The sequence below is a fragment of the Malania oleifera genome, chromosome 5 (genome assembly GCF_029873635.1).
Source record: "Malania oleifera isolate guangnan ecotype guangnan chromosome 5, ASM2987363v1, whole genome shotgun sequence".
NCBI lineage: Eukaryota > Viridiplantae > Streptophyta > Magnoliopsida > Santalales > Ximeniaceae > Malania > Malania oleifera.
The window spans coordinates 105995448-106010345 of record NC_080421.1 but is presented as its reverse complement, the minus strand read 5'-3'; the positions used below and the strand labels follow the sequence as shown (position 1 = coordinate 106010345).

Here is a 14898-nt window from a genome sequence, read left to right as displayed (position 1 = left end):
GTGAATGTTGTTGGAGAATTGGGTTTACTTGCATAAGGAATACAATTTCCGTTCAAGGAAGAGAATAATTAGAACTCACAAGTGAGGGGGAAATTGTTGAAAATTTCACTTGTGAGTTTATCCCACATTGGAAAAATTGAGTGAATGATGGGTGCTTATATACATGGTTGAACCCAAGACCAATTAAGCTTAAACTTTTCGATTAAGTTAGTGTTCACCCATGTGTATCAAGACAACCCATAGACTCTTTTGATGTTAATGTTTGTTATAGCCTTACGCCATTGCTTCAAAGTGTTGTGTTTTGAGATTATTAATCTATTTACTTAGAAACTATTTTTCAACAAAATAAGTTTTTGAAATCCTATAACAAAATTTTATTACTTTTTTTAATTAGAAAACAATAGTTATAGAGAAATAAAGAAATATCACAGGCTAGCAGTCCTGGACCACTGCTTAACTCTCTTACAAACTCCATCAATACTTTTAGCCCATCTCTCACAATTATCAGATGAAATGAATCCCTAAAAAAATAAATTTTAATTATATCTAATGGGTGCTAACCTGTATTGTGAAAGAGGAACAATTTTTTATTTTCAATAATTTTAAATATAAAAAATTATTACGAAATAACAATTTAGTATGACTTAACAAAACTGACAATTTAAAATAACTAACATTATAAACGAAAATATTGATTTTAAAATATTAGCATTTAAAAGAATTATCTTTTTTTTTTTTAATATTTTCTGCAGTGTAGTTTATGAGAGACTTTCATTTTCTCTTTCTCCATTGAAAGCCTTACAAGAATTGAACCATACATTACTAGTACATTTTCCGTCTAATACTTTTATATACTCTTTTCAAAGGTAGTGTATGAGAATATGAATTTCAAACTTTGAATTTGGATTTGGGTGGATTTAGACAAATTTTAATACAAGTTTATACTACACCTTATCCAAATATATTACAACTTAAAATTCAAGATCTCCAAACATTGGGAAAGTTTATTTCAAGAAGAAGGTCAAGTGGAGCATAAATTTCCCTATAGCTGTTGTTTCTTAATCAATCCTTCCAAAAGGGAAAAACAACCATTCACCCAAAAATAAAAAAAAAAACACATCCCAAAAATTTGTTTTGGCATATCAGGAGTAAACATCTCTATATTATAAATCCTAATTTTTTTTATTTTATTATTTTGTGTTCATAATAGCTCACTGTGCAAATATTATACATCAGTATCCTTTCTGAGAGATTGACAAAAATTGATACCATTACCATCAGTGGCATCTGCAAGCTCACCAATTTTCTGCGCAGCAGCAGCCAAGGTAGCCTCACTCTTGCAGAAGGCAAACCTAATGTGTCTCTTCTCATAGCTGTGAGGCAGCTTTGTGTGAAAAAACCCACATCCTGGTACAGCCACCACCCCTGCTTGCTTTATTAATTCCTTAACAAATTCCATCTGAAAAGCATAAAAGTCAACAGAAATCCAATATCATCAAAGCTCAAACCCCATAAGGGGAAGCAGCTTCAAGCAAATTTGGAGAGCATTTGTTTGTAGAATTGCATTCTGGAAAATTCATAATATAAATCATTGATGGAGGATATGGCCATTTCGTACAGATAATCATAACATAACAAACAAACTAAGACAAAATTTAAAATTAATCACCGGAAGGAAAAAGAAGAAAAGATTTTTCTTTTCATGACCAAATCCAAGAAGGAAAAGAGAAAAAGGACATACATCAGAAAGCAGGCAATCTTCAGGTAGCTCTGCAAATACAAAGAATGAACCCTGAGGCTTAAACTTAACCTGGAATCCAACCCTTGTCAGCAACTTGATGATAAAATCTCTTTTTGATTCATAGTCCTGAGCATCAACAGATATGCAATGGGTGAATAGGACAGGCCGTTCACATTTATGTTACACATATAAGCTATGGCAAATCAACGGGCAGAGGGAGTGGGGTGGGGCGCAATCTATAATGCATACTCGTCTCAGTAGTTCAAAGTATTCAGGGGGGCTTCCCAAAGCAGTTAGAGCAGCTTCCTGGAAGGGTGCTGGAGCAGAATCTGTAATTTTGGTGTGGATATTTCTTATTGCAGGGGCAATGCTAGCTGAAGCAATTGCCCATCCAACCCTCCAACCTGATAGAGGACACACCAACAGTGGAAAAAATTGTGTATGACATGCAGGTTAAGAGTGCAAGAGAGCAAATCCTTGAACAAAATATGGAAATTCTGATGCATCAGCATGCATTGGCTTTGGCCCATAGATTGTCAAAGTTTACCTGTAACACTAAAACTTTTAGACAAGGAAGACGTGATGATAGTCCTCTTTTGCATTCCAGGAAGTGAGGCAAGTGATATATGTTTTTCTTTGTCAAATGTTATATACTCATATACCTGCACATAATTTTGAGAGTTCTCTTTTTGAGATTGAAGAAAGGAAATGAGGTAGAATAAATTGTTTCAAGGAAGGCATGGAAGGTTTTGTTAATCTAATGGAATGAAAGAAAAGGAAACATATTGTCTTCAATATGAATCGTGATAAAATCTAGTGGAAACACAATATTTGCTGAGAAGTAAGGAGCATAAAAGTAAGCCATATATTGAGAAACAATTGTGCTCTATAATGCACGTGTTCAGTTGGAATAAGAAAAGCATACTTCATCTGTTAGGGCTAGGCAATTCCTTGCGCAGCAAGCTCTGGCAATGGTCTCAAGCTCATTCCTAGTGAAAACTTTTCCAGTTGGGTTGTGAGGACTGTGCAAGTTTATAACAGTAAGTTTCTAACTATTATATAGGAAATTTTAATTTCTTACAAATAGTTTGGTAAACAATGTCACATCAAGAAGCCTCCTCTGCAAATAGTGAAGTTCTATTTCTATGAAACACATATAATGAAACGAACCAATTTCTAACTTAAAAAGGTCAACTACCTCAGTCAAATATCTAATTTCCACAAGAATTACCATAAAATATTTTACGACAGAAGTCACAGAGTAATATTCCATACAAATACTGATATGATGTCTACATAGCCACCACAAAATACAATTATGGATGGAGAGGGAATTCATTTTGCAATCCAAGATTTTTGCTTTGGTCAGTCTCCATATTCCAAGATTTTGAAAAATTCCTCTGGAACTAGTCATGATCTAGTTTCCATGGTCTAGTCCATGTTGATTTAGAGACACCCCTCGGGATCAGGATCAAGAGTTTCGCCCCCTTACGTATTGAGTTGTTATTTAGTTGATAACTTCATAGATATTAGTAGATATTAATTTGCAAGATTTATAATTTATAAAATACATAGGACATAAAACTTTATGCTGCTACATGTCACGATCTCACATTGGAAGTGAGATCTTGGCCATTTAAGGACGGCCTAGAGTTCAACTTTGTGAAGCGCCTATTATAAGTCAAAACCATTAAACTCAATGGGTCAAAATGGACAATACCTCATCAGAGTTTGGCTGAGACCTTTACACCATGCACTGGCCTATATAAACATATCTTTGCCATGCAAAATACCACATATCCATGTTGGGAACCTGTGTCAATATTCATGCAACCATCAAAGTAGTCTTCTCCTTCTCTTTCCCTCCACGAAGGATTGTTTTTTTTTCACAAATGGTGCCAACAATATTGTTGTGCGGAATTTTCAACATATAAACAAGTAGAAATTTTTTGCACACTATAAAGCGTTTTGTAAGACAGCTGCTAGATGGAAAGATTGCAAGAGTCAGTTAACATAGTGTTTTCTTATAGAGTTATGTACCATTTTATCAGGCAACAATTGACAACTCTAAACACAACTCTTTCAGTGAAAAAGTAACCTGTGCTTTGCCTCTAGATCATTTTTTTCCCTTCTTAATAGGGGCACTGTAGAATTCTCAATTATAAAACTTTGGTGGTCCACTATGCATTCTTAGCAACTTAGATATGAGAAAGAAGAAAAAGATGGACTCGAAGCAGGGAATATAGGATCTTAGTGAGGAGGCAATCAGCTTCTGGGATAAGCACAGGAGGCTAGTGGTTGCCTTTCAGCAACTTGGAATTCACAAGCTGTGAATCCTTCTGAAAGCTTTTGATCCAAAATAACATTTGACATATCACCATGAGAATAAGGAGGCCAAAATTCTGTTCTGTTGATTATGCATAGTATTATGATCTCTAAAAACCAAGATACATAGATAAATCTTTTCTTGCACGAGAAATATTTTCATTGAGTACTTCACTTTTTTTCCTTCTGCTGAAAATTTCAAACCTGTTCAACACTATAGCTTTTGTTTTCACAGTGAAGGACTTCATGAGCTTGTCTGGATCCAAAGTCCAGTGGGGTGGATCAAGGGCCACATATACCTGCAAAAGTAGACATGAAAAATAGATGAAGACTAGTCTGAAGGTAAACATAGACCCTAAGCTCCACTGATTGCTTACTGGGACTCCTCCAGCCATGGTAATACACCCTTCATACGTTTCATATGCTGGATCAAACAGTAGAACTTCATCACCATGATCTATTACTGTCCTAGCAGAAGAAGCAACAAACATGCACACAAATCAAACAACAAGACTCTTATGAAGTAAAAAGAGGAGGGGGTACTCGGCTGCAAGATATGGGGAAAAGGAAATAGTTTACAGAAACAATTGGGAATAGACCACACATACTTGCAAACACTGCTGCTACAAATGCCTCAGTCTGGCCACAGCAAATAGCTATATCAGTATGAGGATCAACATCTAAACCATGCTTTTGTTTCATCATGTTTGCCAAGTGGTCACAAATCCCTCGTACATGCCTAACCGGATCATGGGAATCAATATTGTTGAAAAAAACAAGTTCATCATGCCTGTAATACTATAACTACATAATTCCATTTAAGTGACAAAAATGTGGTAAATACACATATGGAGTGAGAACATTTTCTGGGAAACCAAACAGGTAAATAATACATTATTGCCAATAAGAAGAAGAGCCAAGATAAACAGCTAACCAAGTGTAAATTAAGCAGCATAAATCCCTTAGAACCAGAAAATCATAAAAACCCATGAATGTAAAGAGACTAAATTACGAAAAAAACATAAAAATGCCTATGAACCAACCTGTACTGATTGAAGTCGGAATTAATGGCGGACACGGCGGCGTTTTTTATTTGGGGAGGAGCGGGGAAGTCAGGGAATCCTTCGGCGAGGTTGATGGCGTTACATCTTTGGGCAAGGTGAGATAGTTCTTGAATTGGAGAGGGAGCGAGTGTCTTCGCCAGTGAAGACAGCTTCTCTTCCATGTGTATGCTCTCTGTTCTATCTCTTCATTTTGGTTCCATTTGATATTCATCGCCATCGGTTTCATCCAAACAGGGCTTCAAAAAAAAAAACATCGAAGGTGGGAACAGTTTTCCGGTTCGTCGCCGGTCCGGTTCGATACCTCCAACCAGTCCGGTTCGGTACTTCCATTTTCTCTTTCCCCTTTTGCTTTATTTTAAAATATTAAACTTTTATATTGAAAGTTGAAGGATAAAGTACTTTCCAATGTATAGTTTAACTTCATTATGAATTTTCCCCCACGGGTATGGTGCAGTGGAAAGACATTAGCATCGGATGTTCAATTACAGGTAGATACACTCACGGAACCAATGATACCTGTGGATAGTAAGAGTTTACTTTGTGAGCTAGCAGAAACTGTGGATGGTGAGAGTTTGCTTTGTGAGCTAACAGAGACCGTGGATGGTGAGAGCTCAATGTGAGCCAGCAGGGACCGTTGATGGTAATGAAAATGTGTTTCGAGGGTTGAATTGGCCGAACGTTCAATTGATACACGGAAGCGATGTCCGCACCCGAACTTTACCCTGATCAGCGAGACCTGCGAGTGGAGGACGTTGATCCATAGGTTTGGTGTAGCACCAGGGGGTCCGAAGGACTCATTGGTGGCTAAAATTTCTATGTAATAAAAAAAAATTCATTATGAATTTTTAATTAGAACTCCATATTAATTGAAAATAAATATTTATTTGAAAATCTATTTGTTTAAAAGTAGTTTGAACTTATTATAAGTATTTTTAAATAAAAAATACTTATTTTCCTAAAAAGAGGTTAAAAAAAAAACTTTTTTGAAATAAGTATTTATGTAAGTGTAGAGCAAATGCTACTTATTGATATAAGTACCTTTAAAAAAGTACTTTTATAAAAAAAATGCTTATTTTTTACAATGTTTTGAATAAGAACTAAATCAAACATGATTTATCAATAGTTATAAAAATATTTTTCAAAAAAAAATAAAATTCTTATTTTTTAGGACATTTCAAATGGAGATTAAGTGGTTGAAAAAAATTATCGGTCAACATTCATTACATGTGTATTATATCACTATTAAGAATTATGAAAATAAAGGTCAAAAATAAAATTAAGAGTAAAAAATAGAAATTAAATGTTAAAAATCATGATATTGATCAATATTTTTGTCCTTGAATCGAAGAATAATTAAAATATAATTAAAGAAATAAGATATAAGAAAATAAAACAATTAAATAATATTATGATAAAATAAAAATTAATTATAATTTTTTTATTAATCTATTTTAGAATTAATTTTAGTGCTTTAACAACAATTCAAAATTATTTTGGAATGACTTTACTTTCCTTTTAAATTTTGGAAAATTTCTATGCATTTTTGTTTCAATTAAATTCATGCAGCCATTTTATATTTGTTTTACTTAATATTTTATATAAAATAAATGATTTAATTCCTTAAAATTAATTTTTAACATTAAAGTGTTATAGAAAATGCTTTCACAATAGCTAAGAATTATAAAATTTGATTTTCATTTTTTTTACCAAAACCTAAAATAGAAATATGAAACTGGCAAATAAAAATAACAATTAAAAGTTAAAACTAGCAACTTTGATTGGTAAATATATATAACGTTAAACCAAAATGAAAATATAATAAATTGAACAATTTTTTTTTTTGTCATTGAATGAATAAATTTGAAAATATAATTAAAAAAACATAAAATTTTACCCAAAAAATGCAAACTAAAAATCACTATACTAAAAATAAAAACTATAATAATTATTTTACTTAATTGTTATTTTTAAAATTTACTAAAAATAGAACAATTCAATTGTACAAGACAATTGAAAATAATAAGTTCGTGTTCGTAAACATGGATCTCAAACTTGAATTTTTTTTTTCTATAAATTTAGACGAAAATTAATAGAATTTTTTTTACCACATTTTATCTAAATTCACACAACTTAAAATTCAATGTTAGAATCCCAAACTCTTAGGTAAAATTATTTTTTCGATAAATTTTATTACTCTTTCAAAATTTTTATTCACATGGTCATTCTATTTATTTATTTTAAATTATGAATAAAATGAGTATTTTAATTGCAAAAATTAATTCGGAATTAAAAGTAGTGTAATTATAGTCAACAATTTCACTTTGATTTTAATTTTTTTAAATAGTTAGAGAATAAAAAATAAAGATATAAATTTAAAATGTAAACAAACACATTGTCATTATTTATTTCCAACAATAAAGAAAAATAAAAATGATAGTCCCAATATAAAATGTGTTCCCATAAACTATTTTAATACCAAACAACCGCTTATAGTTATGAGATTTATTTAAAATTTTTAATCTTCTTTTTTATTTTATTTGTGTAACTTCTGATATTGATTAATATAAATCAAAATAATGTAATATTTGATTTAAAAAACTAAGTGAAGTATGAATAATATGCAATAAACATTGAAATAAGTGAAAAATAAAATGATAATTTTGATTCAATTTTTATAAATTTCATTCTTTCTTAGGTACAAAATCTGCAGCAAGGAGACTAACCCATACTTAGGGCCCGGTGTGCAATTGGTCGGTCAATTGTCTCGATTGTGAAATTAGTGAAATTTAAATTTTTTCGATTTTATGAGAACATGAACCGAACCTAATTTAACTAATGGACCAATCGAAACAGATGCAAGTAGTATGATTTCATCTGAAACATTGGAGAACTGAACCAAATCAAAAAACTCAATTCCTTAAAAAACTCAACTATGAAATCGAACTGATCATACGAGTTAATTTGACTCGATCCATTTTTACAATTTGGACCCATTTTAGCACAACCCGACCCATGCTTGACCCGAAGCCCAACTCAAAAGCAAAACGTCTGCATAAATTGATTTTGGGCTGGTGAGGAAAAATTGGCCCATTTAGTCCTGTTGAGGAGTCCATGATTAGATTTGATTCCCTTTCCAAACGTTCATGACCATAAATCTACCTATGACACGCTGGATTGTGAGTCACGACTCATCCCAGTCATCCAAATTGACGGTCCAGATTTCACATGCTCCCGGAAAGCAAGCCATCGCAGTTCAGGTTAACTTTCCCGGCCCCACCTTCAAAATTCAAAATCAGTGGCATTTCCGTTAATACCAGCCAAACCAGGCCCATTTTCACACTCACTGGTGGTTGAAGCCGCTGTTATAATCTCTTCCATTTCGATCCATTCGAAAAAATCCAAACCCTCCTTGCTTCCGCCCTTTGTTACTCTCTCTCTTAGAAGAAAGGTTTATTCTGTGTCGATTGAATCTGATAATCGATTCGTATATCTGAAAGAAAGTTGAATCTGTCTGTTGATTGATTCCGATAATCGATTCGTATATATATAAACGTATAGGGTCTTGTTTGTTCGATCGGCAGCGATGTCTTTGAGACCGAGTGCGAGGACTGAGGTTCGCAGGAACCGCTATAAGGTGGCCGTCGATGCAGAAGAAGGTCGGAGGAGGAGGGAAGACAACATGGTGGAGATCCGGAAGAGCAAAAGAGAAGAAAACTTGCAGAAGAAGCGACGGGAGGGCCTTCAAGCCCAGCAATTTCCCTCTACGATCAACGTCTCCGCATTCGAGAAGAAGGTCTGTGCCTGTCTGTCCCTCTCTCTCTCTCTCTCTCTCTCTCTCTCTCTCTCTCTCTCTCCGTCCTTCTGCGTGGATCTTTGTATTTTCATTGATTGTATTGCCTAGTTGGATTAGTTGATCGGTGTATTTTAAGTTTAGTATTTGTTAATCGCCTATTCCAGAAGCAATTGATTCACGTTGCAGGATCGGTAGAAATGATAAATTAATGTCATCCTTTTCGTTGCTGAGAAGAAGCAACATAGCTCTGATTATCAGTTTTTAATTACTTAACAAGCGACGAGTTTCTCTTTTTTTTCCTTTTTGGTTTTCATTTTCTGGGGAAGGGGTTTTTATTTCACTTCTGGAACGTCAAGCATATAGGCGGACAAACAAATGGGGTTGCAGTGTATTTTTTCTTCTTGAAGTTTTCATCTGAGCTGCGATTTCTACATCCAACGAAAGGAAATTTATTGTGATGCTTTGTGTTTTTTAGTTCTGTTTTGTGAGTTCTTTAATTTGTGGTGGAGCTTATTAGCAGTTTTGGTACTGGTTTCCTGATGTTCTATGAATTTATTAATTAAATTGCAGTTAGAAAGTCTTCCAGCAATGGTTGCGGGGGTCTGGTCCGATGAGAGCAGCTTGCAGCTTGAAGCAACCACTCATTTCCGGAAGCTACTTTCAATAGGTTGATTTTTCTATCCAGTTATATTTCTTTAGTTTTTTGTTTTTTGGGTTACTAAAGGAACGAGAATTTCTACCTTTTACTGGTGCTGGAGAGGATATTTTTTCCTTAAATTTAGACTCTGATAGGGTACTTTTAACAGCTTAAACAAATCACTGAATAAATTTCTTAGATTTGAAGAGATCAATCCCCTAAAATCTTTCAAATTTGAAGAGATTGATTCTGTATTCTGGTTACGTCATTTTGTTGTTGTTATTATTGTTATTGTTAGTATTATAATATTATTGTTATTTCTTGTCAATTGTTGTGCACGCATTTGCACCTACAACGTCCTGAAATTGTAGAGTACTATATCTACCTATCAGCTTGTTTATACTACAATATGGAGAAAACTTATGGTGCATATTAGAGGATTTACCAATATGCCTTTTAGTGGTGTGCAAAACTATTTCAATTTACCATAGTTTTCATCATAAAAAATTGTGACAATCCTAGGTGGCTGCATGTTGTGGTATCAGAGCATGGATCCTCCAGTCATCTATATTGATGGCTCCATTTTCGTCGTGGTAGTTAAATTGTGTTTATTGCTTCATTTTCCAGCCATTTTAAGCCTTTTCCTTTCATTTCCCTTGTTCTTTTCCATATAAAATGAAGGAGTAGGTGAATTCTTTGACACTTCAATGGTATTTTTTGCACAATGAGGGTGTTCAGTTTCCATTGGATGTCAAATCTTGGACTGATTGTCCTCTCTGTATATCTGTATATGCACCTACATCTATGTGTTTGCCTGTCTGGGGTATTTTACTAAATCTTGTGATACTACAATTACTTACCAGAACGGAGTCCTCCAATCAACGAAGTTGTACAATCTGGTGTTGTTCCTCGATTTGTTGAGTTTCTTGCAAGGGATGACTTCCCACAGCTTCAGGTTTGAACATTTATTTGGTGATGGATTTTGTACCTTCTTAAGAAATAAATGTAAAATTTGACATCTTCTTCTCTGCTGTCTCGAGTTACTGTTTAGTTTGAGGCTGCTTGGGCTTTAACAAACATTGCATCTGGGACATCAGAAAACACTAGGGTTGTAATTGAGAATGGAGCTGTCCCAGTTTTTGTGAAACTGCTTGGTTCTTCAAGTGATGATGTTCGTGAACAGGTATATAAAGGATCACAAGTTAATGCTGTGTTTTTTCCCAACACATAATTTTCTTTTTGTATTTGCAATAGACATTTTTGTATTAAATTACATCTAGTTGTTAATTTCTTCAGCTTTCAAGGAATGACAAGAACTGAGCTGTTATATTTACCCCTTTCTGGAATTGTAGGCTGTTTGGGCTTTAGGAAATGTTGCTGGTGACTCACCTAAATGCCGTGATCTCGTCCTTGGTTATGGGGCTTTGATGCCATTGCTGGCACAATTTAATGAGCATGCAAAGCTATCAATGCTAAGAAATGCGACGTGGACATTATCAAACTTTTGCAGGGGCAAGCCTCAGCCTCCATTTGAGCAGGTTGGACTACTGAAATAAGCTGTTTGGGCTTGTGCATGATGCTTCTCCGTCTTCCATATTCTGATGCTTTTATATACATTGGACAGACAAAGCCAGCTCTTCCAGCCCTTGAGCGTCTTATACATTCTAATGATGAAGAAGTCCTCACAGATGCATGTTGGGCACTGTCTTATCTTTCTGATGGCACCAATGACAAAATCCAAGCTGTTATTGAGGCAGGTGTATGCCCGCGACTTGTTGACCTTCTACTGTGAGTGTGGTACTCCAATACTCCATATGGATACTAGAGAATCTTTTCTGATTAAAGATTTTGGCTTTTCTTCTCCTTCCCATCTCCTCCTGTTAGACATGACTGATTTTGACTTTTAAATTGAATAAATTTATAGACACCCCTCTCCATCAGTGCTCATACCTGCTCTTCGCACGGTTGGAAATATTGTTACTGGGGATGATATCCAAACTCAGGTATTTAACACTTCAGTTTGTTTATTGTTCTTTTTATTTTCTTTTTTCACAATTGTTTCCTTCCTATATTCCTTGTTTTCTGATTTTTTTTATTGAATAAAGATTAAAGAAAATTTTTAAGATCTAAAACCTTTTTTGGTTTCTTTTCTTTGGTTTTCCAATGTCAGTATGTTAGATTGCTAGTATGCTGTGTAGTATTTGTATTGTGATCTGGGTAATTTTCTGGGTTCTTTTGTTGTTTTTCAATAAAACAAATTATTACTTATTAGCAGGCTTTACTGCATTTGGTTGAAACTATGCGAGTAAAAAACCATGGAGGTGTTTGTTCTAAACTTCTCTATTTGTTGTTAGGAGTCCCATTTTTTGTTTTAAAATCAATTCATCAAAGTGAAGCTTTGTATGTGAAGTTCATTTGAGCTTTTGCAGTGAAGAATAAATTTCAAGTGCACTTGCCCAATATGCTCTAATTTGCTTTGGTGAGCAAATACTTTGATGCTTCAAAATTTCCAATCTCTCCTTTCAGTGTATTATCAATCATCAAGCACTTCCATGCCTTTTGAACCTCTTGACACATAATCATAAGAAAAGCATCAAGAAGGAAGCTTGCTGGACAATCTCTAACATCACCGCTGGGAACAAAGAGCAGATACAGGTGAATAACTCTCTGTGGCTTAACAGTAGTAGAATGTCTTGAGTTATGAAGTTATTTATTTATTTATTATTGTGGAATAAAAGCATTCTGGCAGCCAATATGTTTTATTTTTTAGATAAAACTGAAATTTTGTGATCAGTGGAGGGTCAATGGGAAACTAATGTCTTTGGAAGTTTTTGGTCTCGTTATTTTTATTTTTATTTTTATTTTTTATGTTGCCCTCTTGTTTATATGTGGAAGAGAATGAGACTAGTGGCATTTATTTTGAAAATACAGGCTGTTATTGATGCTGGTATCATTGGCCCCCTCATCCAATTGCTTCAAAGTGCTGAGTTTGATATTAAGAAAGAAGCTGCTTGGGCAATTTCAAATGCTACATCTGGGGGCACACATGAGCAAATCAAGTATGCTTCCTTTTTGGCTGTTTTAATTTTATTTGAATGTGGGCCTGTTTAAATTTTGAATATGAATGTATTCAAATTTTGTTTGGGTAGGTTCTTGGTGAGCCAGGGGTGCATTAAGCCACTGTGTGATCTACTTGTTTGTCCTGACCCAAGAATAGTCACGGTCTGCTTGGAAGGATTAGAAAACATTTTGAAGGTTGGGGAAGCTGAGAAGAATTCGGGTAACTCTGGGGATGTAAATCAGTATGCTCAATTAATTGATGAAGCTGAAGGGTTGGAAAAAATTGAGAACCTTCAGAGTCATGACAACAATGAGATATATGAGAAGGCAGTGAAGATTCTCGAGACATATTGGTTGGAGGACGATGAGGAGACATTGCCTCCTGGTGATGCTTCACAAACTGGATTCCGCTTTGGAGGGAATGACGCACCCGTTCCTCCTGATGGATTCAACTTTGGTTGAAGGTATGTGCAGTCCACTATTCCCAGTATGATATTCTTTTGATGGTTCGGCTATCATGACCTTGCTCTTTCACCAAGAGTTGGTGATAAAGCAGAACCTAACCTGCTTGCCCTGATTGCAAGTCTGTGATTGCATGGTTGGGTGTTTGTCAGCGATCTCAAACCCTCATTTGGTGTTGGGGTGCCAGTATCTGTAGTTTGCACTCTGGATCATCCATTAGCATGTGCTCATCCACTTGTGTAAATACAATGACCCCTCAATAAGTCAGTTCAATTAGGTGATGGTGCACTCCACCTCTAGTAGCACATTCAGAAATTGGAACTGATTCAGGTTACTTGTGCAGTCATTTTGAATCAGAATCAAGCTTTTAAGCCCGGGTTCAGGGGTTCAAAGTGGGAGATTGTGTCAATATATATAGTAACAACTATTTAGGATGGCCAATTTCATAATGTTGCCAATGATGCATTTGCTGTGTTGTGAAACTGCAGGACATTTGATTGGCTGTGGAATGAAATTCACAGAGTTCGGGTTTGGGGTGATGTTTTTTGTGGTTGGGTGATAAAGGGCATTTTGTCGTCGTCTTCAAGTTGCTCCTTAATGCTTGAAGAGGTGCTGGAGTATGTTTTCCCCTGAAAGGGATTGAATAAAGCAGGTTGTGTGATACGGTAAAGCAGGTTTAGTTGTTAATACAGTTGGATATCCTCGCGATTATAGTTGGAACCACACAAACAATGTAGAGTCCTCCTTCTCCCCTGAGTTCTTTCTTTTCCTTCTATTTGTTGGTCATTCTTTTCTGTCTATCGTCAGAGGTCACAAAATGCAAGAGTGGGCAGGTTGTTTTGATTCCCAAATTATGTTTTTGCCTGGTTTATAGTCGGAGAGAAATAAAGAAAACAAGCTTATACATAAATTTTCCTGTGAGGTTCGCAATGTAGCCGCCCTGTTAGGAAGTCTGCCCTTGGGGGTCCTTTTTAGTTTTGAGAGGAAGGTGCTATTTGTTGGATGTGTATTAATATTTTCATTTTTTATTTTTTATTTAAAAAATTGGTGGCTGAATGAATTTGGTGTATTGTTTATTGATCTCAAGTTGTGTTCCATTTTCAGAGGCTTGCATTTCTCCAGTTTCATTCTTTCCTTTTCATTTCATTGTTGTGTTTTCTTGTTTTTGGGTTTGAGATCTATGCCTTATGCAGTTTTCGTATTATTAAATACCCTATAAGGCTGTATGCAACTTCTCGCTCACATAGCAACTAGTTGAGAGCATATTTTCCTTTTAGGATTGGAAACAAAATGAAACAAATAATGAGTAGAATGAGGAGAGAGGTAGGGATTTACAATTATTGACCCCATTTGTTTAGAAAACTACAATTTCAAAACTTATCAAGTGCTTTTAAACTGCAAGTCACTGAAATGTTTTAGATATGGTCACATGGCTTTATTTAAATAAATGAATAGTTTTGTGCCTTTGTGGGCGACTTCTAAATCATTCCAAATTTTTTTTATCATTATCACACTCAAAAACTTGTGCATCAAGTGGGTTGTTCAGCTATTCCTTTTTGTATTCATTTTTGCTTGAATCACAAAATAAGTTAACATTCATGATTTGAATTCAAATTCTCACATGTTTCATGTGAATCATAATCTTCTACCTTATAAGCGTTTCTTGGTGATGCTTTTTCATAAGGATTGTGAAATTAAGCCCTAAGATTATGTGTGCATGGCAAATATGAAAATTAGAGAGACATTAAAAAAAAAGAAACACAAATTTTATGTTTTGACAATATGCTTATGTTCATAGTCATTGTGCAATTTTTAC

At 34.7% G+C, this 14898-nt stretch overlaps 2 protein-coding genes across 2 annotated transcripts; one reads left to right on the top strand and one right to left on the bottom strand.

Annotated features, from left to right (window-relative positions):
• Positions 1-1161: 1161 nt before the first annotated feature.
• Positions 1162-5346, bottom strand: LOC131155301 (uncharacterized). The gene is made up of 9 exons (XM_058108335.1): positions 5110-5346; positions 4675-4805; positions 4444-4529; positions 4271-4365; positions 2667-2763; positions 2289-2403; positions 1991-2145; positions 1742-1867; positions 1162-1459 (listed from the first exon to the last, which is right to left on the bottom strand). The coding sequence occupies exons 1-9, from the start codon at positions 5289-5291 to the stop codon at positions 1226-1228; spliced, it is 1221 nt and encodes a 406-aa protein (XP_057964318.1). The 5' UTR covers positions 5292-5346; the 3' UTR covers positions 1162-1225.
• Positions 5347-8491: 3145 nt separating this feature from the next.
• LOC131155299 (importin subunit alpha-2-like) lies at positions 8492-14185 on the top strand. The gene is made up of 11 exons (XM_058108334.1): positions 8492-8923; positions 9494-9590; positions 10424-10515; positions 10612-10743; positions 10913-11098; positions 11185-11348; positions 11485-11563; positions 12087-12215; positions 12492-12619; positions 12710-13084; positions 13571-14185. Exons 1-10 carry the CDS (start codon positions 8714-8716, stop codon positions 13080-13082), a joined length of 1590 nt encoding a protein of 529 aa, XP_057964317.1. The 5' UTR covers positions 8492-8713; the 3' UTR covers positions 13083-13084; positions 13571-14185.
• Positions 14186-14898: the final 713 nt, after the last annotated feature.

Bases quoted from the DNA above. Each gene is read 5' to 3' on its own strand.
- LOC131155301 (XM_058108335.1), bottom strand. From the start codon at position 5,291: ATGGAAGAGAAGCTGTCTTCACTGGCGAAGACACTCGCTCCCTCTCCA. The intron at 4,366-4,443 runs GTAAGCAATCAG...CTACTTTTGCAG, and splicing joins CCATGGCTGGAGGAGTCCCA to GTATATGTGGCCCTTGATCC. The intron at 2,764-4,270 runs GTTTGAAATTTT...AAACTTGCACAG, and splicing joins AAAGCTATAGTGTTGAACAG to TCCTCACAACCCAACTGGAA.
- LOC131155299 (XM_058108334.1), top strand. From the start codon at position 8,714: ATGTCTTTGAGACCGAGTGCGAGGACTGAGGTTCGCAGGAACCGCTAT. The intron at 10,516-10,611 runs GTTTGAACATTT...GTTACTGTTTAG, and splicing joins ATGACTTCCCACAGCTTCAG to TTTGAGGCTGCTTGGGCTTT. The intron at 12,620-12,709 runs GTATGCTTCCTT...TTGTTTGGGTAG, and splicing joins GGCACACATGAGCAAATCAA to GTTCTTGGTGAGCCAGGGGT.